Raw genomic sequence first — 25847 nt, 5'->3', positions numbered from 1 at the left:
TGGCCTGAAATTTGATACGCCAGTATAGAAGCTGACCTTCGACGCAGTTATGCTTGATTCTGTCTTAAGGATGAAATTAAAAGTGCAAATGTATAAGATTGAGCTGAGGCTTCTTTCTTTCTAACTTTGAGAGAGTCAAGTTGCTTTTGCATACCTGTAGTGTGTGCGTGTGTAAGCGATAACGATGAAGAAATATTTTCTGGAGGAAAATGAATCCCACCTTTCCCTCAGAAATCATGAAAGCTCTTTCTTCACATTCTTGATAAGAGATTTCCTGATACACGTATTTTCAAGAGATAATGACCTTTGTTTTTTTTTCTCCTCACTTCTTTATATGCATTTTTCTAAGTATGACTACGGGTCTGTTTCCTGCTCTGTGACAATGTAGGTTTGTCTGCTCGTAATGGGAAAAGTATTGCAGAGGTAATATTGCTAATTGTGCTGTTATTTGCTGGTTTTGCCTGAGATAACTCAAAATCTTCCACTGATCTGCTGCCTGCAGTTGAGGTAACCCTTTTTGCTCTCTTCGTAACCTGATGTTGTAGTGACTCGCTTATAAGTAAAGCTACTTGAGCATGTCAGAATATTTCAGATGACATACTTAGATGGTGTCTTCAAAGAAATGCATCCAGATATCCTTTGACTCATATTAAGTATTCAGATGCCTGAATGTTTTTCTCTGGATCTGTGTTGAGGCTGCCCAAATGACTTTTCCTTTTGTGGTTATGGATGATTCTTTAATATATACCACAGACCAGTCTTCAGTGGTTTACATTTGTGTAATTAGATGTGGTGCTTGGAGTTTGTTTTGGCTGTGGCTTCCCTTTAACATGCATCTTCAAAGCCTGTAGTGTGAGAAAGACGGGGCAGGAAAGAGCAGTGCAGAACATGGTTCTTTTGAAACCAGGGATGTTTACCTATTGACTTAGAAAGGAGATGACAAGCCTTTATCCTGTCTGTCTCTGGTGCTTAGTAAAATTAGTCTTGAAACACTTGTATTGCAGTAATACAAACTAATAGTCCATTGACCTCCCCCCCTCCACCCCCCCCAAAAAAAAACACCCAAAAAACCAATCTGGGATATTTGTTAAATTTTTTTTTCCTAGGCTTCAACCTTTTGTTTCAACTCAGTTTTGTGGTACGTGTTTCTGAGGCTCCTCCCTCTGCCAAGGGTGGTGGTGTGATGCACCGTGACCAACCAGTAGTGATTTTTTCCAGGCCTTGTTGCGCATTCTTCTACCAGACATGGAAATTCAAAGCCAGATCTGCATCTGGCGGCACCCAACCCTTACTGTTCAGAGAGGGAGATGCCATAAACCAACAGCTTCTCTTTGTTTGTTGCCCTTGAAGTAGTGGCAGCACTTCTTTTCTAAATCCTTCATTTCCCCCACACCCCGGTGCCCCAAATCCTTGGACAAATCACAGTAACTTGAAGATCACTGAATACTTAATTAGATTGATTTTTGGCCCTCTCAATACGACTTGTTTCATATTCCATGGTCATGATTCCCCCAGAATAAACTGAGGAGGATTGAAGTACAAAATCCACTTTGTCAGTCATTACATGCAGTTGTGTTACTGCCATTCTTTGGGTCCTTCCCACCCGCACAGGCTGACTTCTCCACTTTGACTGGAACAGTCAACAATCAGTGGAACATTTAGCAGGCAAAAGCTTCATTTAATAATACTGAGCTGTTCTTACAAATACTTCAGTATTTTCTTCCTGTATCTTATTTTCGTCCTAAACAAGCAATGACCCTAGTTTAGCTAATCATTTCTGCTGAAATTCTTTCATTCGTATCTGTTGCATATAGTTTTAGGTGAGTAGGAAATCTATATATCATTTTTCTTGTTGGCTCTCTTGTTACTTGTGAGGTCATAATGTGAACAATAGCAGGCATCCTATAAAAAGGATGATAATATATAGAGTGCAATAGAGATTTATCTTTTGAATGCATATAATTTAAAATAGTTGGAGCCTGGGTTTTTGTGTCGCAGATTCATGGTGCCTGAGTAGTGTAATAAAAATAGATGAGTATTACCTAAAGGTAGATCAGCCTACCTGAGGACTAACTTATTGAGGAGAGGTGTGTTATGGTCATGGTTAATATCACATGTCTAAAGCCCTGTGGTGTGAACTGAAGAGGTAAGCTGAAGGTGCAGTAGATGATGTATTGATGGTAATGTGAGTCATCGGAGCTCTCTAATGTGCTATAATTGTCTAGATGTTAAGAATTAATACTTATTGAAGACATGCGTGTTTTATGTTATCTTTGTAATATAAATTAATTTTTAATGAACTCTTAGGGTTTTTTCATATTCTGTTTTTCCTTTCTAACCAAACAGAATTAGCGGCATTAATTTCATTCGATGGGAATACAGTGCAGGAAAGATAGAGAACAAAGCTTTAGAATCTATGAAGCACATCATGTTTTTTTATATGCCAAGGAGAGGATGTGGCTGTCGCATTGCCTGCCAGGAAATAGCATGAGTGCCTGTAGCCATATGCTCTGATCAGATTTATCTGTGAATTGATAGATGCATAGTTCGTGTTTGCCTGTCATCCAGCACCGGTTCCTGTGTATGCACTAAAGGTGCATCTTTTGGAAAATATGACCAAAGTCAGGAAAAATAGATTGTTGCAAAATGATCACAGTTCTTACATTATGGCATATGGGATAGTCAGGAAGGGAAAATCAGACCATCCTTTTCTGGAATCTTGTACCATCTTGGATGCGTAACCCCACATTCCTGAATTAAGTCTCATAGAGAAGAAATAAAAAACAGAGCAAAAATGATCAGTACAGCGGTATTATGGAAGTGATCTGTGACATGAAGTGGTTAAGCTGTTAAATGAACTCTTTTGCCTGTGTTGCAACTGCGTTTGCAAGAGGCGGTCAGCTCCGAGATGGGTGAACTTCAACGTTTGTATTATTTTTCATTATTTTGCAGACAGGTATTCTCTGTTGGCCTTTTAGAAGGCCAATGTTCTTAACCTCAATGGCGTTGCCAGATTTCTTCAGATATGGCCTTATTCTGACGTATTCTCTCTTCTTTAACTGTAGTAGTCACCTCTCACTCATGATCTTAATGTAGTAAATTGAGCAGGTTTCACTGGGTTTGGTCTTACGCTGTTTATTCTTCAAAGAATTGCTGCATTTCTACCAGATGTTGCTGGCTGTAATGGTGCATCTCTGGAGATGAAAGATGAGTTGATGTGCTTTTTGGGATTAACTTTGTAAATTACTTGTAGTTAAAGAAACTATGTTAGCATAAGAGACAGCACTGAAATGTCATGCCAAGATTTTTTTTCAAAACAGAAGTTTTAAATTTGATTCTAAAATAAATATTTTGTACTCCCAACTGGCAGAATGGTTTTTCAAAAGTGCCGCACTGTGTGATGTTCTCATTGCTTTCAAATGAGAGGAGCTGGCAGGGGTGAAGCACTTCTTAGCATAACTCTTTCAGTGGGCCTGAATCTAAATACCAAGTTTTGCCTGAACTCTTATGAAGAATAAAGGGCGCAGCAGTAATTGGTAGAAACACAGTTGAGAAATTACATATTTTAATCAAAGAGAAATTGCCCAAAACTTTTTCTTAGTGACAAGTAGATTGTTAGATTTCTTTTTCTCTGTAGCAGTTTTCAACAGAAGTCAACATTGACTGATCTGATTAAAAACACCTGCTTCCAAGTAGTTCTTGGTAAATAGTTTTGCTGATTTCAGGAAAGATAGCTAGAAAAATATCAGAAGCATAGATTTGTAAACTGCATGTAAAACAAATGTTTTTTCTCTGTACTTGTGAACACGTGATCTGAGTATTCCTCTATGACTTTGAGCCTGGCCATCCACCTTTTTCTTAGTATGTGCCCCTATTGCTTGTGTTACTTCCCTTTGGAAGGCAGATGTCCCTCTCATGCAATGCTGGAGGTATTTAAGAGATATGTGGATGTGGCACTAAGGGACATGGTGTAATGATAGGACTCAGTAGGTCAGGTTGATGGTTGCACTTGATCTAGAAGGTCTTTTCCAACCTAAACAATGACTCTTATTCCTTCCAAGCAAAAGCAGAGCGAGATGATGGTTTCCTCCAGAGTCGCTTGGACACTGGCTTCTTTCTTGTGGGAGTTGAGAAGTAAATTTGAATCTTCATATTCTGAAGGAGATGGATAATGGAGATCTTTCATTCTCTGGGTGCATTTGCTGCAAGCGCAAATTTGTTGCAGCTAAGTTCGCAATAGTGCAAATTTTCTTCCTTTTCCTGATAGATTTAAAGCTAAGAGCTATAAAAGATTTTTTTAAGAGACTTAGAGTTGTTGATATTAGCCTGCGTGCCTGGAGTCTCAAGACTGTGGAGTCAGCTTTGGCAGAGGATCCTCTGTTTCCTGGACACCTGCTTGGCTATCAAGAAGCTAGAGTAGAGCAGGCAAGCAGGACCCATTAGGCTAAAGACATTCAGAAAGAAAGAAGGTGAACCAGGATGACCTCAGGTTGTCTGCAGGGTTAGCTGACAAAAGTGCTTGAGCTACAACACTTAAATCCAGGTAGCTACATTCACCCTCAAGTTACAGAATCTAGATTTAACAATTTCATTACTTTGCCTTGATCTGGGATTTGCTGATGAAGACACTGGAGGCTTTCTGTAAATGTTGCATTGCAGGCCTTTGTATCAATCCTCCAGGAGGCTTCCGTTAAAGGAAACATCCAGATGTATATTACTTCGAATGAAAGTACATTTCACTCCATAATGTTCTTTTAAAGCAATGCTTTCTACTTTATAGTTTACCTCCCACATAATTTCATTTTTTTCCAGTGGTCTCTATTCAGACATAGCTCACATGTCTCTAAATTTACATTTTTGTTATTGATCTAAACTTAATGTGCAAGAAAGTGCAATATAAAGCCGTTCTGACATAAGCGTTTTGACATTAACTATTGGATAATTCAGCCTTTGTCTGATAGCTGGCACACTGGCTAGTAGAGGTTATTATTTTGTATGACACATGCAGAACTATAATTTACTCTAATGATGGTATATTTTCGTACTCTTGGTGAAAGGACTTATGTATACATAATGCATACATAAAGCAGAAAGAAGGGAAACCCATTTTTATATGCAGATGAATCCATCTGAATATATGCAGAAGTGTGTGTGAGTACATATAGAGAAAATATTTCAAATTGCTGAATAAAATATTCCCAGATTCTTAGGTTCCTTTCACATAATTTCTAGTTCTTAAAATAATCCTGTGAAAATGCTGCTTTTATCTTCTCTGTGCAGCGATGAACTTTTATGTTGGAAAGTGTTGAAAGTACTCAGATAGTAAAGCTTAGATTTTTGTTTTGTTTGGCAGTACATTTCTGTTTAGAATTCTTTTAATCTATCCATTCCCTGCTTTTATATTCATCTGATAGTTGAAGGTTCTGTGAAGGATATTTCTTTGTATGAGAACTTATTAAACCAATAATGCTCAAAAGTATATGATTTACCTCCTTTTTTTTCCTGTTTTATATCACAAGACGTACTCCTGTTTGAGTTGTTAAATTTCTATTTGCTTTTCTCAAGTTTTCTGGGTTGGGGGGGGTAGTATGGAGAAAATAAGAAACAATTTATATGGTAGATCTAAAGTTTCATTAAAATTGCTTATGCCCTGTCCCAGGCATTTTAAGTGGGCCATCTGTCTAAACATCTCTCCATTTTTTTCTGATCATTTCCTCGACTTATTCATGAGCCATGGGAGGGCTCCTTTGTAGTCTCCATGTAGCTGGTTCAGTCTACCCCCACTGAATACATCTATGTGCTTGCATAACATATCTTTTCACAGTGCTGGAAATTCTCTGAACTTGGTTCAGATGAATGGCCCACTTTCTGAAGGTCTTTTTTTCTCCTCCTGCAAAGATTTGTATGCAGAAACTGACCTTGGTGGCTACAGAATCCAGCACATTATTCTTGATCATTTTACAGGCCACCTGCTGTGAAAGTTATGATGAAGGATTTCTTAATGATTCTTTGACCATTAACATTGTTTTAAGTCAATATTTCACTTTTATTTAACTGCTGAATAGGTAATTGCACGATTGAAAAGCAGCTTTACAGAGTGCCACATAATGTGGTCTTCAAATGCTTATAATCTTTCATAACCGGAGAGTTTGTTGTGATAGTTTGGGATTTCTCTGCCTTTACCTGAAGTTTTATGCAGCAAAAATATCAGAAGTAAAAAATGTTTTAAGTTTTCCCCTGCGTTAGAATTCACATTTTGAATTGAATGTTAAAAAAAAATAAAAAAATCCATACGCAATTTCCTGACCCTTTAGGAGCTGGTGACATTTATCATAGCTCATTACATCATCAACAGTAATCGAGAGAGAGGAGTTTATTTGCCACAAACTGCAGAAAATTGTAGTTTTATTGAGTTCCTCCCATGCGATTGGTTGATGACAATCAAAATGGACAAACTGGGGCAGAGTTATTACTCGCCTTGCCTTTGTGAATGTCTGTTTTCTTTCGTTATTTATTTCTGCCTAGAACAGGTAATAGTTTAACTAGTGTCTGTTTTTCATGAGCGCAGCGAGTGTGTGTCAGCTAAAATCTTTAGTAGCTTTCTGCATCCCTCACTGAAAATTTGCAAAGCAGGAGTTGTGATGGCTGCGTTATTCGAAAGTCTCTCATTTTCTGTCGTGGCAGCTGGGGCTAAAAGGAATATAACGCAGTGTGCTGCGTATGGAATGCCTTAGGAGACCGTGACATCATCTGCAGTTGAGTGACAAGGATTGAAAAGAAATAACCAAGCAGGTGAAAGGAGCTGTTTTGCTTCTCACGCCGTTTACACGTTTTTATAATTTACGTGGTTAGAGTAACACCTTTCTGACTTGGAGCCAGGCCATCCGCCTTCCTCGTAGTACACTCCCCATTGCTGGTGCTACTTCTCCTTGCAAGGCAGGTCAGAGAAGACTGTATGGAAAGAGTTCATTATGCCCTCCTCCCTCTCGTCCTGTCTGTGCTGCCACACTGTGCTCCCTTTGCTCTCCCCCTCTCCTTGTGTGTAATACTGGCAAGGGAAAACAGCCTCTCTGTGGCCTGCTTCCTGTTCACCCAGCACTCGGCTTGCTGCTGAACTTGTGTTTCTTCCTGCAGCCAGTCATCTCCACACATCATTTCTTTGATGTTTCACGTGTTAGGACTGAGAGAAGAAAGGGAACGTTGAACTTTGTGATACTGAATCTGAGATTGGAGTGAAAACAATTAAAAATTTTGCTTCTTTTGTAGTAATAAAAATGACATCATTTTGTCTTCCAGTATTTTTTTTTAATGTAAATAGACTAAGATTTCAGCCCAGTATGTAGAATTCTTAAAGTTTCAAATCTTTCAAAACAGCCAGAAATTTGTGGCATTTATATCAACTAGTAGAGCATATATTCAAAAGTCCTAACTGAGGGGCTTTCTCCTGCACTTGGGCATCTCATACGCTATAAAAATACAAAACATCCCCTCTCCCTTTCTTAACCTGATAGAAACTTCAGCATTTCTGAAGTAGTTCACAGGTTTGATCAGCTTGATCAGCTTTCTACCCACTGATTTTCAAGAAACTTGGATTGACTTTGACCTTTGCTTTCGAACTTTATAGCAGGTACCCTATGATAGGTTGCACGCATAGGCATCCAAATGGGTCTCCATATATTAAAAAAAAAAAAAAGCAAAAAAAAAAAAAAAAAAAAAAAAAAAAAAAACCACCCCACAAACCTTTAAAACCTATCAAAATACTGAAAAAAAAATTTTTTAAAGGAATTTGTTTTAATGAAGAAAAAGCAGAATTCTTATGAGAGAGTGTACATATCTATTTTAGTCAATATAGTTGTAGATCAGCTACATAGCCCCAGGCATTTGCTTAGCAAAGCTAAAAAATGTCCCTGTGCAAGAGAATGCAGTAATTCCAGGAGGGACATAAAACTTGCAGTGTACTTTGCTATTAGATACATCTCTGGACCTTGCCCTCCTGACCACCAGTGTTGCAGAGAGAAATTATATGCCTGTGGGGCAGTTTGAAACCCCGTCAAAGCAGTGATCATAGTCATGCCTTTCAAGAGGCATGCATCCTGTTTGGAGATACACTTGACAAAGCTCAGCAAGACAGGACTGAACAAAAATAATCCCTGCTGGAGAACAAGACTGTCTTTCCTTTGATGGCCAGCGGCCAGATTCATGAGGTCACTTCCAGTCAAATGCAATATGAAGCAAGGGCATGCCAGCGGGGTTATAAGGAATCTCATGCCATCAATGAAGCAGATCCTACTAAGCTGTGTTTGAGATGAGGTCTTACTTCTTACACAAGAAATGTGAAGTTTCTATAGAGCACTGTTGGTTATTATAATAGAATACTATATAGAATTTAGCTGGGTTCTTCCATAGTCCACTACATTCCTCCTTACCGTTGCTCTTGTGCCAGGAAGTGCAATGAAAACATTTCTCTGCCTGCTACCTGTTCAGGAAATTCCTCAGTTCCTCTTCTTCAGGAACTCCAGTGTCTGTAATGTTTCCTATCAGCCAGTGTAAATGTTTTGGTGACATAAAGAAGTTTGAAGATGAGGTGCTGAGAAATGTCATTGCACCCAATAAGCTATAGACCATTTCCATTAATAAGCCATTTCCATTTCATTTTGACAATGATCTCCATATACTGAATGAGAAGTATAATGCTTGGCATCACTAGCATGGGAACAGGCTATTTTCAATATTATGAACTTTGTGAGGAGTGTTGGTTATAGAAGTGATCAAGGATGTTTGGTGAAAGGTGGTATAAGACTGCTTGGCTTGCATCCAGAGTAACTAATGGTAAATGCATCTATTAGTCTAGCTAATGCATCACATGTTTTGATTTTACCCATTTTAGGCACATTGCAAAGCACAATTTTTAGAAACTTCTTGGCTGTTTGGATTCCTGAGTTTCTATTTGCCTATATTTTAGATGTTGAAAAAACCCAACCTTCTTAAAGGAATTGTGTAAATCCTTAGCAAGTTGGTATGTTATCCTTGGCTTCTCCTGTGCCTCTGGAGGACTCAGGTGCTTCTCCCTGTTGATTCCAGACATGCCGAACATTTCCTCTGGGGGAGATGTGGTTCACTGGGCCCCTGAATCCTTAGCAGAATGCATGTGACACAATCCAGAAAAATGTGTTTCCAAGTTTTAAGACTCTGAAGACTGCACTGAAACATTCTATGATAGATGAGTGTTATACCTGAAAAGAAGATACAAATGTGGTGAGCTTAGTGTTGTACATTTCCTACAGAGAATCTGAACGTGTGTAGAAGTCAGTGTGGAAGAAAAGCTGTGCCAAAATAACGCAGTTTTGTCCTAATGGTGTTAAACTCCACCTTTGTACATTCTTGTTTAAGCTACAGAGGAGACTGCCGATGTATTCTGCTGATGTAGAAACATCTGCTGATGTTTCTGCTGATGTACCAGAAAAGATTGCAGCCTACTTTGGACACATGTTGTTACAACAAAATTGAAGAGATGTGGGAAGCTATGCAGGAAGGAAATAAATCAAAGTTACAAATATGTATTTTAAATAAAATATTGAAAACTACTTATTTCACTCTGAATTAACAAGAATGACTCTTCAGGTCTGTTTCCCTTGTTGTCAGATATGCTTCGTTGAGCTGAAGTTGGAAAGATTCATGGTTCTCGTGTTACCTGATAACTGGTGCAGCCACTGACTGCAGTGGGAACAGATATAATCCCGTGTATGGGTTGTGATACACAGTCATTTTTCAGTTTATTTGAAGGACTCTGTGGATGAAATTCTATAAAATATACATTCATTATAAAATTGTGTGTATTACGGGTTTGGTGGAATCTTTTGTGTCTAATTGGACTTTAATTAAGGTTTACTGAGAATGAGATGAAAGGACTAGCATTTATATTTTGCACATAGAAAGAATGCTGCAGCTATCAGTGTTGCTATTCTTCTGCCAACCCACTTTCTCATCTGCTTTTCATCCTGCTTGAATTAATTCTGTAGCAAGTGCTGGATGCATTTAAGAGCTTCCCATAACTATCAGCATAGCCAGTGTGTCAAGGCAAAGAAAGAAAGAGTGCATTTTCTCTTCATACCTCATTTGACAAAAAAATGTATCCAATATTTTTTTTGAAATATGCTTTCCTGGTTGTGTCTATAAATTAATGATGTTTTATATCCTTCATGACCATCCTATGAGGAAAGTGCTCCTGGTTTAAGTGGGAAAAATGTGAAATTTATTAAAAATTCTTTTTCTGTTTGTTTTTTAGAATTCCTGTTGCTAAATCAAAGAGAAGTAGCTGGGAGCTCTCTGTGCATCTAGGGGATGGGATTTACCCTGTTGCAGTTTCAAAGGATGGCTCATCATTTTCTGTAAGTTCTGCTCATTTTCCAAGATTTTCAGTCCATTTGAGACAATTTACATTGTCATTGACTCTTACTATAATCTGTTTGTTCAGTTACCAAACATGGATGTTTGTCTTGTCTTTAGCAAAAAAAAAAGACTCTATGTTAATTAAATAGTGTGACTGTATAGAGATTTTTCTCTGCTCATGACTGTGGAACATTTTTAATGCACTTAAATTAGCTTTTTAATTAACAACCCTCTTTAGTGTCTTGTTTAGAAATAAGGTCTTCATGCTTCCATTATAAATATTTAAGAGTGAGAAAATAACTGCAATGTTGAGAAACATTATGTTAGCTTAGTTCAGTGATTAAAAAGACAAAGAACTGAGCAAGTTGCATATATAATCACACTAGAATTAAATTATCTGACACCTAAGTAGTAAAACTGCATGCAAGCATAGTAAAATCACTTCAGATGCATGTGTTTTAACTATTATTTTTACAAATATTGTGAAACAATTACTTAAACAATACTGTCAGTATAAAAGGCAGACAAGACCATGCCAGTAGAACAATGGTGATGCTGTGTTCAGCAGAAAAAAGCCAGGATGCAAGCTGGTTGAATTGTGTTAAGACAGTAGATTTATAGAGAGAACTACTTTTTAAGTCTATTAATAGTAATTCCATAATAAAATGAGATTTTTGAAAATAGTTCACTTCCGTAGCATCTGTTAACTCTTAGGCAAAAGTTTTCAAAGGGGTCTGAGAAAGTCAGTTTCTCCTAGAATCACTGAAATACAGGACAAGACTGTGAGGAACCTCAGAAGTCTCCCAGTCTGCCTCTGTTTGCTCTTCTTGCCAGTCTTCTCTGAAGAATGTTCTGCAACATCTGCTTCATGATATTTTTAGTTGTGGTGTTCACAGCTAGGTCATATTCAGAATCATGAGATTTACTTGAAAAAGGATGTTTAAATGAATATTTCATCAAGCAAAGACAGTATTGTCTTGGTGATTCACTCTTGCTTTGCTCTACTGAGATTTCTATTTAAGAAGTATAGAAGTTGTAGTCGGTAATGTTTTTAGGTGATTATTTTCACTTATGTGAAACTGAGCAAATAAAAATTTTGCCTTTGAACAATCTTTTTGTTGGCCTAAGTAGGACAGGAATATACCTAACTAGTTTCTTTTAGAACAATGCATCTTTCTCTGTTGCACTGTTTCATACATACTCCAGATGAATATAAGATAAACGTGAGTAGAGACCAGAGATACTTCCTGTTCCATGTGGATCATAGGTGTGCAGAAAAAAAGAATGTGGGCAAAATCCATAAGCACCTTTTAAAGCTCCCTCATGCAAACTCACTGCTTGAAATATCAAAGGTGGAGGTCAGTTCAGTTGTAGTGTTAATTTCTGTTAGGAAAAAAAATACTGGGAGGTCTTCCGTGTGACTTTCTCACTCAGTCCATAGAATGTAGCACCGTACCACAGCTGAGACATTTATCCCCCTTGTAAATTGTGCTTTGTGAGCTAAGGCCATCTCAGAACACTTTCCTTTTTTCTAAATTGGTAAAATTTATACTTGTTCTGTGAACTTCACTGCAACCCGTTGTTCAGGCAGCACAACAGCCTTGTCACAACAGGGCAGGACTGGCAGTGGTCTGTCTGCTCTTTCCAGGAGCTGTCATTGCCCTCAGCCTTTCCACCTTTTAGCTGCAAGGTTGCTATCTGTCAGTAGTCAGCCTGGAGCTATATGCAGCTTTGAGGGTTAGAAAGTGGCTGCTGCTTTTTAAGGGGGTAGCACATGAATTTTTGAGTGATTTAGTTGAGTTTTATTTAGTTGTCTAGGCTCAAGCTTATATTAACTTGGTTAATTTTAATAAACATTATCTTTAAGTCAGACTAAGGAAGGTTTATAGCCAGGAGGCCTAAGCGTTCTTCTGTGCTTTTGTGTACATTGATGTTGAAGGTAACTGAAATTATAAGCTTATATATGAGTTATTCCTAGGTTAATGAGCAGCAGTTGTAAGCTGCACTATATCTCTTCAACGTGCACTAACTGAGAAAGGACTTACGCTTTTGCTGCTGGTAATTATTGACATACAGCAACTTTAACGTACAGTAAATCATTCCTAACTGTGCCACAGACCAAATCTGTCAAAATCTGGAGCTGCTAAATACTTCTGATGTTGCAGCAGCATGGGCATTACAGCTTGTGCAAGCCCATTTTAACATGGCATGTGCGGAATCTGATTGCTACTCCTTCAGTTTATTATTCAAACAGTAAAACCTCCAATATAATCAAGTTGTTTGGCATTACTGGGCTAAACAAGAGCGAGTAGTTAAGCATGTCCTTATTTTTGTTTACTTTTGTAAATTCCTTTATATTTCAAAGTCAGTTGGTCCCCCTTTGCTACTTTCCCTTGTAGGAAAATTGCTGTGGGCAAGCAATGCTCTGTGGGAATCCCACTGGGGCAGAGAGGAGAGCAGCAGGCCTGCAAAGATCCTGCTTATCTCTGTGCAGCCCTGCGGTGCGTTAGGTTGGACAGGAGAGTTAGAAGCAACAGAAAGGAAGAATACGGGTTTGGGTAGCCACAGGGTAGGGAAGGGGGTCTGGAGGCCTGGAGTCAGTAGCTTTGGTGTTCTGATTCTGCCCTAACCAAGACTATTTACTCTATGAAGAGATAATTTTTTAGTTATTTATATCTTGGGTATTTCTTTGCTGATGAAGTAAATCATAGCGGGTGGATTTCATGATTACCATAAGATTTATCTCACTTAAATTTTAAAGTGTCGATATTAAATCCTGAGCTTGGGTTTATGCAAAGCAGGAAACTATTTTTGAATACCAAGATTGTTTAGGTACGCTTGTTTTTCCTTGTTACAGGACAAATAGCAGAGGACATTCTGTTCTTTAATACTTTCTCTTTTTTGCTGGGGCTCTCGTGGGACTATGCTGCAGATGAGAACAGAATAAATACAGTATAGTCAAAAATCTTCTGATATATTATTCAAAACTTTACAATGGAAAAACAATTGACTTAAGAGAAGCTGAAGACTAGGAATGGGAAATCTTGTTTCTGATTAGGAGGTATAATATACTGCAAGAAAACACAGAAAGACTCAAAGCCTTCTTTATGAACTTTGCTGTCAAAAATGCAGGCCTCACTTTTTGAACTTCCACATTTACTTTTCGCTATGAAGTTGGTGTGACATGGGCTCCTGACTTAGTAGGCTGTGTCCCCTTGTGGCTCATGACAAGGGTAGCTGAATCCATAGTGCAGCTAGATAGCCCAGTGGGAGGGCCGCCTTCACATTCCTCTTCAGAAGTTTGCTCCTGCTGCCAACTGTGCATTGCAGCAGCAACGTTCGCATTCTGATTTACTTTGTTTACCACTGGGACCTTTCCAACAGTGACTTCTTTCTTTTTTCCTTAACTCTTCTACTCTCACCAGCCGAAACCTCACCGCCCCACACTGTGCGGTGCTTTGCTCTCTGCGTAGGGAGCATGAGCAGCAGGCTTCCCCATGGTTCCTGCTGTTCACGGGAGGATCATTTGTCAGCATCCTGGTCTATGGGTCATCTGTGATTTTCTTCCTTTATCATGAGAATCTTAGTGCAGCACTAACTGCTTTTTGCTGCTCTTTATTTTCCAGGATTTTGAGTTCTGTAGCCATCTGTTTTTAACCACTTGATTTGTAACGGAGATCCTTAGTGCAGGCTGACTGTCAGCCACTTTAGAGGCCTTGCTTCCCAAAGCTGAAGGACTTAAAAATAAATGATCAAGCACGGGCAATGTTGTTTGAAACAGTGAAAAGAACAAAAAGTACTTAGCTTTATTGTTTCCTATAGATACTGAAAGCTTTTGTGAATGCCAATTTGCTATGTTTTCTTTTAGAGTAGAATTAGATCTATTATTATTCTGAAGCCATCTACTTCTATGCTATAACACTGATGTTTGTATAAGATGAGCAACTTTGATGGTCTTAGATAACAAGAACTCTCCAACTAAATTAATATAAATGTATTTTTTGTGTATGTGTGTTCCTCTTCCCATGTATTAATTGCTAGAAGAATCCTTGTTAACTAACTGCTTATCATGTATGTCTGTTTAGGTACTTGGAGAACAGATTCTAGTCTTTGGTCAGTTTCTTCCTTAAATTTACAATTTTTCCTCTCACTACTACTGAAAAGACCAACAATCAGAATTACTATTAAAATAGGGTTCTAAGGAAGGACAGATACCTTCCTTTACATGAGACAGCCTAAACAGCAATAAAAATAGCCTAAAACAGCAATAAAAAGCCCGAAAGTATCCCTTAACCAACCTCTGGAACTTTTTGTTTGGTCCAAATTCAGACAGGAATTGATTTCATCTTCACCTTTTTGACTGTTATTCTGGCTGTCAAGTTTTGATTTTCTCATTTTTTCAGTACAAAGACGTAATCCAGTTTTGCTGGTGAATGTTGGAGTCTGTTCTTCCTTTGCAAAGCTTGAGTGCTCTGCAGAGCACTGAAGGGCTGAAGAGGCAAAAGCGTAAGGAAATAAATCTGCATGTACTGAGCAAATGTGGCTGCTGTGTGGTTTTCCTATGCCATACTGATTTGTGCCACGTGTCTGAAGGGAATATCCTCAGCCCTTCAGAGCTAAGTGTCAACCACTGAGCCTCCTCTGGGCCCAAGTTATGGTAGCTTAGTTGCCTTTTTGCATGCCCTATTGAGACTGCTCACAGCCAGCGTGGAGACTCTCTGCTAATGATACTGAATGGGAGCTGCTTTCCCCAGCCCCACTGATGAGAGCCCCTCAATGTTGTGTGTGTAGGACTTCAGTGTCATCACCTGCAATTCTGAATTGTGGAAGAATTTCATGTCATTCAGTGAAGTAATACTGTTAAAATGTATAATAAGGATAGTAGCATGGAACAAAAGTGGTCTAAGCAAGAGAGATTATAATATACTGGACCAGTAATCCAATAATAAGGTTCAATTTATTGGATCCACCACTATACCGTTTTTCCATTACAAAGTATGGAGTTTGCTGGTAAACCCAAGACAAATAGCTACTTGACTAGTTCAGTCTTTTCACTGCTGTAACCCACCTTCCTTAATTCCTTCAATATTCTTCAGTATTTCCCTGTTAAGAGAAGTAGACATCTGAAGAATGTTTTGGAAAAAAGCAATGGGTGAATCCAAAGGCTCAAATGACGAGTACCAGCACTAAGTAGTTACACTTTAGGAGATACAGTCACGGTTATCTCTTTGAAGTTTATTGCTGTATGCATAAGATGAGGACATAATTTTCCTTTCAGCACGGAATTTGTGGCGGTTTTTATGCAATATACTGCATTCTTGAAGAACTTTTGGGCATAGTCCATTTTCTGATTCTTTACTATAAAAGAGGAATCCTCTCTATTGGGATTTCTTTATTGCTGATTTGCATGATTTCTCTGGAAGTAATCGTTGTCGTTCTTTTTCATGTTAAAAAACGGCCCTCTCTCTTAGGGTTCTTCATCTCTGTAGTAGATGCATACCTTCCCAGACCACTTGGATTCATCTTCCAGCCTGTTTAGTTGACAAAGAATTTCCAGATGTTTTCAGTTATAAAGTAGCTTCTTATCACTGAAGTTGTGGTGAATGAAAGTTGTTTATTTTTTCAAAAAAAGCATAAGGTGAAATAGTTCAGAAGTTACTTTGAACAAATGGAAATTTGATATGTTTCCAAAGGGACCTGTGTAGGTCAAACACCAAATAAGAAGACCAGAGAAAGCTTAATTATGTGTTCAGATTACTGGTAGGATGGACTTCCATTTTCACAATATATTGGATCACTTCCTAAATTCAAATTTAAGATCAAGTAAATGTCATACTGGCATGGAATCTCTGTGGAAATTTTGTGAAGCTCATTCAAATGTTTCACATGCTTCCAAACAAAGAGTTGACTGATTAATATTTTAAATGATTTTAACTAAAAAGAGTGTTTTTTTTTTTCCTCCCTATCTTTTTAACAAGAAGTAAAGAATTTGTTAAGTATCTGCGGAGGTGTGAAGTCGTCTTCTGTACCTCTTAGTATTTTCAAAAGAAAACTTACTGTATAGTATGCAAATGAAAATAAAGAAGGAAAGATATAAGGCAATTAGTGCCATTGTTATTTGAATGCTTCCTTTATCATTAGCATAGAATAGTTAAGTAGCTATCTATGTTCTTTACTTTTGTAAGTCAATTCATGTATATCTTGTTATGATTAAGCTTTTACTTTAAATTGAAATATAAGATATATTTAATTAGGGAAAATCTTATATGCTGTAAATTTTATAACTGAAGGGTAGGATAATTAAAAAAATCTATTTTAGGAATTCTCTCTGGGGAGAAAAAACACTTGAGAAGGTCTGGAGTCAAGTGGAATGCAGATGAAGTATGTAAAGCATGAAAAGGAATGCTGTAATGTAACAATGTAACGATGTTGAATGAAATTGTTCTAAACAAACTTTTAGTTCATTAAATACAACTGTGAATGGAGCGAGGTTGTAATTCAGTGCCTGTTCAGTACCACGTTTTCAGAAGACCATGCAGAAGAATAATGTTTCCTGGTCCTATCAGTATAAAAGTAATGATCTTATAAGAAAATGAATCATAACTACTAGTGTTTTCCATTTCTGATATGTTTCAGGCACATCATTCCTGATAACTAATAAATCAAATACCAGAAATGTAAGACCTGTATCAATAGAGGTGAAAAGCACATATCTGTAGGAATTAAAGCAAAAAGGAAAGGGAGCTGGAAAAGATGAAAGTCCTACATCTTCTACAGGAGGAAAGGAAATTTTTCCTCTCAATTTCTAAATATGACCTTCTATTATACAGTGACATATATGTTATGTTGTTATGTGCATGTAATGAAATACACTGTTATTCTGACATCCTATGTTGTTTTGAGTGAAGGGAAACTGTAGACGTAAGACGTAAGTATAGAGGGCAGATCAGTTATGTACTCCTTGAAGCTATGAGCAGAAAACTTTAACTGACTTTGTCAAAGTAGTGTGTATTTTCCTTGCATAGTAGCATACAAATTCTCCACTGAAGTTCTGCAAACAAATCTCTTCATCACTACGTTCTCTAGGTTTTTGTTTAGGCAGGAGTTAAGGTACATATTTGCACCTTTCTGAGTATTTAGGATATTTCACGATGAATGTACAGTTCTGCTACAGCTGGTTTTTCATAACATCTGTAATCCAAAATGGTGTCTTGAGTGCCAGAAGCTGCTGATTGTATTCAGCATTTGGACTGCTTGGACTTGTATTTAAAATAGAATTTGTTAATTTAATGTAACAAATAGCATTGATAATGAAAATATTTAGTAAAGCGTATCTCTTGACATCAGTTAGATGCTTTCTTCTGCCTACCTGATGGATGCTAACGCTGTGTAGTTAACTTTGTTCTATTTGTAAATCTCTTTTCAAATGAGCATGGTAATATCCATGTTTTGGAGTTGCTGTCCCCTCAATTACACTGTTATTTAATCTGTTCAAAAAGGTAGGAAGGTAACTCCATTTTCCCCAGCCGGAAAAGCATGTTGTCCAATGTCAGATCAATTACTATCAAATGCAACTCTGCATTTCTTAGCTACTTAGTTTCCTTTTTGTATTTTGTCTAAAAGTGTGCTCTGTAATTCAACTTGGAAGAACACTATAATTAATCTACTGATCTTTGGAATGATAGTTCTTTGTTCAACTTTTTTTTTTTTTAAATTAGATTTTCATTAATTGAAGAAAATTGGATCTGGTTTAGGGAAGAGGACTTGTAGAAAGGTTAGAGTCAACTTCTGGGGGGCTGTGGTGACCAACGTTCATTCAACTCTGCCCTCTGACCATTTTGTGTACAGAACAGAAGAATGAGGGGAATGTAAATTTCACCTTCCTCCTTTTGCACTCCATCCCTAACTCAGCTGTCCTTTCTTTTGCATCCTGGCTTTTTTTTTTTTTTTTTTTTAAGACTTCAATAGTCTGTGTAATGGTATTTTAATGAGGTATATGTATGCTAACCCTTTAGGAAGACAAGAACCCATGATTTCCACCCTTGCAAAGCACTGCTTTTGTCACTGGGTACAGTAATGCTTGTTGCCTGCCTCTGTGGCTGTGGCTTTCCTGATCCTATGCTCATTTCTGCACAGTGGCAGATTTCTGCAGGAAGGGTAGAGATGCCCTCATCCTTCCTGATGTGTGGGGACAGTTTCTCCTGGGGGAGGCACTGCAGGCTTGAACTCTTCAATCTGAGGAGGGCCCTGATCCTCGTGTTCTGACTTTGTGGGCAACTGCTTTAATTGGTACATTTCTGTGGATGCTGACGTTGTGTTTTTTAAATGAAAGTAGCCTTGGCCTTGGTATCTTGTTGTGAACTCAGTGTTTTCTGGTATGCATCTCCACTCTGCTGAATTGAGTCCCCCAGAGCATATAGATGCTAGGACATTGTGAATTGTTAATAGTGTCAGATAAGCCAGAAGTAAAAATACTTGGGTAAATATTCGGTATACTTACCTAATATTTGCATATACTTGTATTAGGAGTGTTTGTGTACTAAGCAAAAGGAGAAAAACAGTCTATCTGGGTTGCATGTTATTTAAAATAACATACTGTTTTAAAAATAAATATATGTAAGGGATTGGTACAATATGTGCATATTTGCTTTGTAAAGAGAGATCGGTGTAGGTTTGTTTGTATATCTCATACTAGTTTATTCATGCAGCACTTTATAAGAGCATACAGAAAATAGCCAGAGTGTTGAAAACTAAAAATAACATGAAAGTAAGAAACTAACTCTGTAGCTTTAATAACGTGCTCTCCCCTCTATGGCAGAGAAGTATAATAGCTTGGTTATAGCAGTTCTGTGGTGTACCATGTTTCTGGTGATTCATAATTCTTCTGTAAAACTCACAGTAACATATGATCTGAAACTGGTATGTAGGCTAAAAATAATGCATAAATACAAAATGCAGCAAAAACTATGAAATGTTACATAGCAAAATACTTGAAAAACAAGCATGGTCTGTTTGTATATTTATTTTCCTTGTTTCAGGATCAGGATCTTCATTGTCTTAGAGGAACTAGGTTTTTATGGTGGTGGCTTCTAAATTACCCAGTGAAGACCTGCAGTGTGTTGAGTTTTACTCACAGAGGTGGCTTCATATCGTGAGCTCCTGTGACATGAAAATGGACACTGTGTTCTCCTATGGGTCGTGACCCAACAATTCCAGAAATCCCAGTGAGCAATAAACTAAAATATAAATTTAATATCTGTAACAGTACAGAGCAATGCCATACAACATTTTTTTCTTCAGAAAGTCTAATTTCTGTCATAACAGCCACCCTTTCTGTCCACTGGGCTCTTTTGGTGTAAGATTGAAAACTCCTTGGGGCACAAGTAATATCCTCAGTGCATTTGTGTGCCATGCATATTTCACATCCTGCACCAAAATAGTTGTATAATTATTTTATAGGTTCTTAAATTAGTGCTTACATGAGCACCCTTTGTGTGCTTTTTTTTCCCTACTGATTTCACATCCATTGTAACTGGAAAGAAAAAGTTCAACGAATTCCTCCCTACTTTCAAAGAAACCCCTCCAACTTACTTCCCCACCCCCTCCCCAAATTTTGTAGAATCAAAAAATGTTGTGAGCTCCTCCTGCTGGTTCAGCAGGAGCAATAGTTGCATTTAAAAGTATGCTAATGTAATGTTAAGAGCCTGGCTTTTTTTACCACAGAAGCCATAGTTAACTCCATAACTCCTGAATAGTATTTCATCTTCAATTCTGTTCTCTTTGCAGCTCTCAACACGTTTGATATTCAGTATGATGACGCTCTACCTCAGAATCTCTTGATACACAGGGGGGAGGGGGATGACTTGGAGTCTGTACAGCTTTGAGTGGCTTTCTTAGCTCTAAACTTCTTTTCTGCAATTTTCCCACTTTAATTTAATTTTTAAGTAAACTAGATTGTTAATATTACTTGAATGTATCTTTTATGGCTTATGAGAAATAATGCTGCTGTAGTGGATAGACATGTGTCAGCTGTGACTAAATGTTTTGATGTACTCTTCTCAAAAGATAGACTTGAAGAGCTTTCCTTTGAAATATGTGAAGCGGTTTTAGACACAGCTTCTCAGATGGATCTAATTAGACTTTCATACAGACTGGATGTCCGTTTGTTGCAGCTGAATTCTCGTTTCATTCACCCATAACTAGAAACACCTCGCTTCAAACGTGTTTCTTCAAAGAAAGAAGGGTTTAGGGTTCCATGTTTTACTGCTTTTTGATGTTGGTTTCCCTTTAACTGAGAAGACCTTATGTTTATACAACTGTTATTATTAAGAAAACATAGCTTTGTTCAGGAGAGTTCATTCGGTATCAGTGTTGGCTATTGGTACAAGTCGGAGATCTGTAGAATAGATCCTGCTATACAAGACCAGTGGGACAGCTGTACGTCTGGCAATTAGGCTCATTGTACAGAAGATTTGAATGCAAACATAACGTTCTAATAAAACCAGAGAACCAGTGTTGTGGGAGGATGAAAATGAAGATTAGATGTACAATCAGGCTCATCAATGGTTACCAGTCCTATTTATTATTTACATCTAGTAGTCTCCAAAGAGACATTGGACGGTTCCCCATTTTAGGATATTTCTACATGGCACAGTTTAACGCAGTACAAAGAAACCTGTGCTGGCTAATGTAGTTTGGGCAGTGCTGCATTAATGCAGCTGTACTGCTCCTAGCTGGATTAACTTGGTTAGAGCCAGTGTACAGATCTTCACGTGACACTGCATTGTGCCATGTCCTGACACCTCACCAGCAAATAGTATCATAAAGCTGTAATAAATGTCCCTTCCAACCCAGGCCATTCTATGGTTCCTGCTACTAGCCTCACCTAGTAATTTCCTCCATTTGCACCATTCTGTTTTCTAAAGTCCACTGCCAGTCCAAAAGCTTCTTTATTTTCCCTCTTTGTCCTGCCAGAAGGCAGGTCTGGGTCTGCTATGCAACCCCAACATTGGGCTCATGTCCGTCCAAGTGCTGAATGGGGGCACTCCTTGGGTTCTCTGTGCAGATTCTTATTTTCATAAAACTTTGAGATATTTTAATATGTTTGGATAATGCTAACTAGGCAGTGGGCTCAGAAGTTGTGTGTGGGAGAATTTAGAGACACTCAGAAATAGACAGTGTATTTTAACCCCCCCCTTTTCTTTTGGAGATCAGGATACTGAATTATTGAAAGGCTTAAGAAAGAGAACAAGATGGCTTTCAATGGAGGAGGAAGAAAGCAATTTTGAGTACTGAAAATGAACTGCAGCACAGTCTGTCCCATATAGAGAATAAAAAGGAAACTGATTTTAGTAGTCATAATCCACTGCCAATGGATTATTTCATTTTCCAGAGAAAATGTACAGATCTCATGAATATACAATGAAAAGAAACCAACTGAAAACTGAGGTAGACCTGCAGCTCCGTAAACCTAGAATCACTTTTTATTTCAGGTAACGTTGTATGTACCAGTCTTTATTTCCAAGAATGGTATTGATGTTCCAAAAGCACTCCGATTTAAAGAATGCCAGATGCCAGGTGTGTGACTGAATGCAGAATTCCTTCACTGTTCAGTGTATGATACAGGCCAGCTCTTGGTATTTTCCATAGCCTGTGTAGACCTTTGTTTCATCTGTTATTGAAATGTCAAGAGGCAGTGAATGAGGAGAGCACCTAGAGAGGGAGATCTGTTTTGTGGTTAAATAAGCTGCCTGCAGACTTTTGTCTCCAATTCTGTCCAATTTTTTCAGAGGTACTTCCAAATCTTTGAAACCATACTAAATGCAGTCAGTTTATATACTCTTCATTCTTTAGCCCCAAGCCATGTTCAGTCCCACACTAGCATGTGTAAAATATGTGAAGTTTCTTCTAGAAATGTAGCTGTGGAGTGGTCTGTGAATGGGTTGGACTTGTATGAAATGCACAGGGCTTGTCCAATGTTGGGATGTTTTCATGAGGACAGTGAAGCTGGAATTGCAACAATACTACAGCCTATCATAGAAAAATCAATAGAATTTAGTAATGTGACCAAAGATGTATTCTTCCACGTCAGGAATGGCTAAATATTTCTTTCTGGAATTTCCCTTTTTTGAAATCATTTCTAAATGACTGTTCTGTCCAAAGTGTCAGTGTTCCTCTGAGTTGTAAGGACGTAAAAACACAATAGAATGATGTGAAGTGCTGGACAGCTTTTGCACGAAGGCTCTTCCCTTCCCCTTCGCTCGTAGCTGTGTCCCAGACCCATGCCTTTTGGCAGGCTCTTCCCCTGCTCCTCCCATGCTCCTTCTGTCTTCGTTCCAACCTTGTCTTTCTGTTGCGACTGCCCTCTTGTTTCCACCAGCTAACCTCTATCAGCTGTTTCCTTTATTGCCGTAATCACTGTGTATTTTCACAGAGTGACCTCTTTGTCACTGTTGGAGCAGCCCAGCTGTTTCATGCTAGCAGACTAGCTTGAAAGCAGTTTATCCCATTTTAATTTAATATCTTCCCATAGCTGATAAGGGAGGGGAGAAATAGTTTAATGAAAAATGCATATGGTTAAAGTGGCATCTTTATTTTTGTGGTAGTGGGCTTTGAATATTGTTAATTTATAGTAAACGTACTTTTGAGTAATATACTAACTTTTATATTAGTTTTGTAATTAAAGAAAAACTTCTCTGATGGCCAATCAATATAACAGGCGCTATGCAAGAATGAAGGCTTTTTTGTTTGTCTGTTTGTTTAAAAAATAACAATTTTTATAAAGAAAATAAGCAATTATTTGAAGAAATGGGTATTGATTGAGTGTCTATATCCTGGAAAACTGAGAGCCAGGATATATACTGCCCTTGAACAAGACAGCAGCAACTTCTTAGATAAAACAGAGAAATAGACCCTCTTCCTTACACAGCTAAAGGATCCTTTATGGCCTTGGCAAAAAAGAACTTTCTGTAGTAGGTGAGCTATTGAGTAGAGAGAGGAAAGATCCTAAGGCATGGGGGTCCAACCTTTTAGCTTGCCTGGACTCTTCTCTGAGTGAAGACAGATTGACTTGGGCCACAGGTTGCTCCAAAGGTAATGTCTCCTGTTTATTTCCATGGAGACTGCAACAAATACAAAGAGTACCCTCTGCTTGATAGAGCAAATTCTCAGCTACAGAACAGTATTTTTCAACATAGTCACCTCCACTACCTATGTATTTTCACCAGTGATGAACTTGAGCCTGCATGCCATGCTTATCAAAACCTGCATCGGTGGAGGTGACCCACAGCTGCTTTCTCCACTGCTGAACTGTACCACCCACCAGCTCACTATGCTTACATCCACTGTTTGATCTCCATAAACATTTAGCAAGTGTTGATGAATGTCTGTGGACACCGTTTTTTCCAGAATGGATGAATTTGATTCCTCACCTTTGCTTCACTTCCACTTCAGATGCCATTTTATAAGACAGCCCCTCTGCTACTATCTGTCACATGGCAAAAACATGTAACAGGATGTTGTGGGGAAGGTTCAACCTCCACTGCCATACCACCAACATAATAAAACAGGAGGCATTACATTTGGAGCAGACCTTCAAATTTAAAGTATATAATAAAATAATTATTATTATATTATATAAAATAATATAATTATTGTACATAAGTAGCAAAACTTAGTTTTTAATATTTTTATTAAAACAATAAAAAAGAGCGACAAAACCATAAAACTAGTGGGAGATGCAACCTTGTTTTTGTGAAACTGATGCATCAGTCTGGTTTGATGGCAGTGATTGTAATTCTTAGTGAGTTTTCAACTGCTCATCAGGTATTTTTAATGAAATTTTACTCTTCACCTACTTCATCCTTGACAGCAGTTGTTCACAAATGTGGGAAGTTCTTTACAGAGAGAGTGGTGAGGTGCTGGAACAGGCTGCCCAGTGAGGTTGTGGATGCCCCGTCCCTGGAGGTGTTCAAGGCCAGGTTGGATGGGGCCCTGGGCAGCCTGGTTTAGCATTAAATGTGGAGGTTGGTGGCCCTGCATGTGGCAGGGGGTTGGAGGTTCATGATCCTTGAGGTGGCTTCCAACCCTGACCTTTCTGTGATTCTGTGTGTACTGCCGTGAGTGATGGTGCGAGTGAGGTGTGAAGCAAGAACTATTTTTTCTGATGATATGATCTGATTTTTGGGTTAAATATCTGGCCGCAACTCTGTACTTTCCATTTGAAACATGTATTTATGTTAAATGAAAACAGAGTTGCAAATATACAAAAAAATTGATAATTTTTCCAGCAATCTTGAAACCTGTTCTCAAATTCCTTTATCACAACAGAATGCCCAGCTGCATGTTTTTCACTTTTCACAGGACAGTGTTCAGCCAGCGTATCAAAATGCAAACAATTATTTGCCATAACTTGAGTCAGCACTGCACTGCGCCCCCCCCCCTGTGCTCTGGTTTCAGCTTGAACAGTGTTAGTAGCTCACTGATGGTTTGGTTGTTGCTGAGCAATGGGGCAGAGCAGCTGCCGTGGTGGTGCAGGGAAGGGACAGCTAGCAGTGCTGGGCCTCACGAGGGCTGTGGGCTACAGTTTGGACGTGCCTGACTAAGGGGTGGTCACTGTCACATCAGTCCATCCAACCAGCCAAAGTTCGTGATGAGATCAAATCTCTTTGGCCTGTGTGTGCGATATGGCAATAACCCACAATGAACCAAAGGTGATTTTCAAGTTGCTCAGGCTCACCTGCAGAATACTTGTTACTTGTCTTATTGTAATTTGTCATAAATCCCAATTCACAAAATGTGCTTTTCGTTTGTAAAAATGTGCTTGAAACTGTCACTAAAGTGCTAAATGACTTGAAGAATCAATGCTTTTAGGAGCATTGCTGAGTGTGATCTGTTAAATGCATTGAACACCTCCCTCCCGAACCTCTATTCACAACAGAAACCGTTTCTATAGCCGAGGGTGTGCTCCAGAAAGTTCAGCATGAGCAATATTTTCCAGAATAGGTTGGAAATGTTTTTGAAAGTGGCATTAGGAAGGACATTTGATGTTACAAACAACTTTGGAATTTTGAGTCAGTTTGAACGTTTAACTGCTTTGTTGAATTGGGATGGAACTTTCTGTGGATTTATGCTGGTCTTTTTATTCTTTGGCTGTAATCTTTTGCTGGCGTCCATTTGTTTATCATTTTAGCAAGTTTACCTCTGGAACAGTTACCTGGAATGATTAACAAGTGAAATGACAGTATAAATTCTGATTTGATATCCTATATTATGTGTCATCCCTGTTTTATGCTTTCTAATTACCTGCATATTTCAGTACTTAAAATTAGAGCGTTAAAGATTCTATAGCTTCAGTCATAATTAAAAAACAGCATATGCAGGTATATTCTTCTTCAAAATTGAACAAATTATGCTGTGTTTTCTCTCAGTTTTACACCTAACTCACCCTTTAAAATGTA

The 25847-nt window shown here is 38.2% G+C and overlaps 1 protein-coding gene across 1 annotated transcript in view; it reads left to right on the top strand.

Moving 5' to 3' along the window:
- The window catches only part of PCCA (propionyl-CoA carboxylase subunit alpha), a 191709-nt gene that overhangs the window by 80406 nt on the left and 85456 nt on the right, over window positions 1-25847 (top strand). The window contains exon 13 of the mRNA XM_042811087.1: window positions 10286-10388. Within this exon, the coding sequence (XP_042667021.1) occupies window positions 10286-10388 (103 nt within the window). The remainder of the gene's footprint in view (window positions 1-10285; window positions 10389-25847) is intronic.

Source organism: Centrocercus urophasianus, unplaced genomic scaffold, assembly GCF_019232065.1.
Source record: "Centrocercus urophasianus isolate 14NV4802_14NV808 unplaced genomic scaffold, USGS_Curo_1.0 seq_12, whole genome shotgun sequence".
Classification (NCBI taxonomy): domain Eukaryota; kingdom Metazoa; phylum Chordata; class Aves; order Galliformes; family Phasianidae; genus Centrocercus; species Centrocercus urophasianus.
The sequence above is the reverse complement of the archived record's forward strand: the minus strand, read 5'-3'. Positions and strand labels throughout refer to the sequence as shown.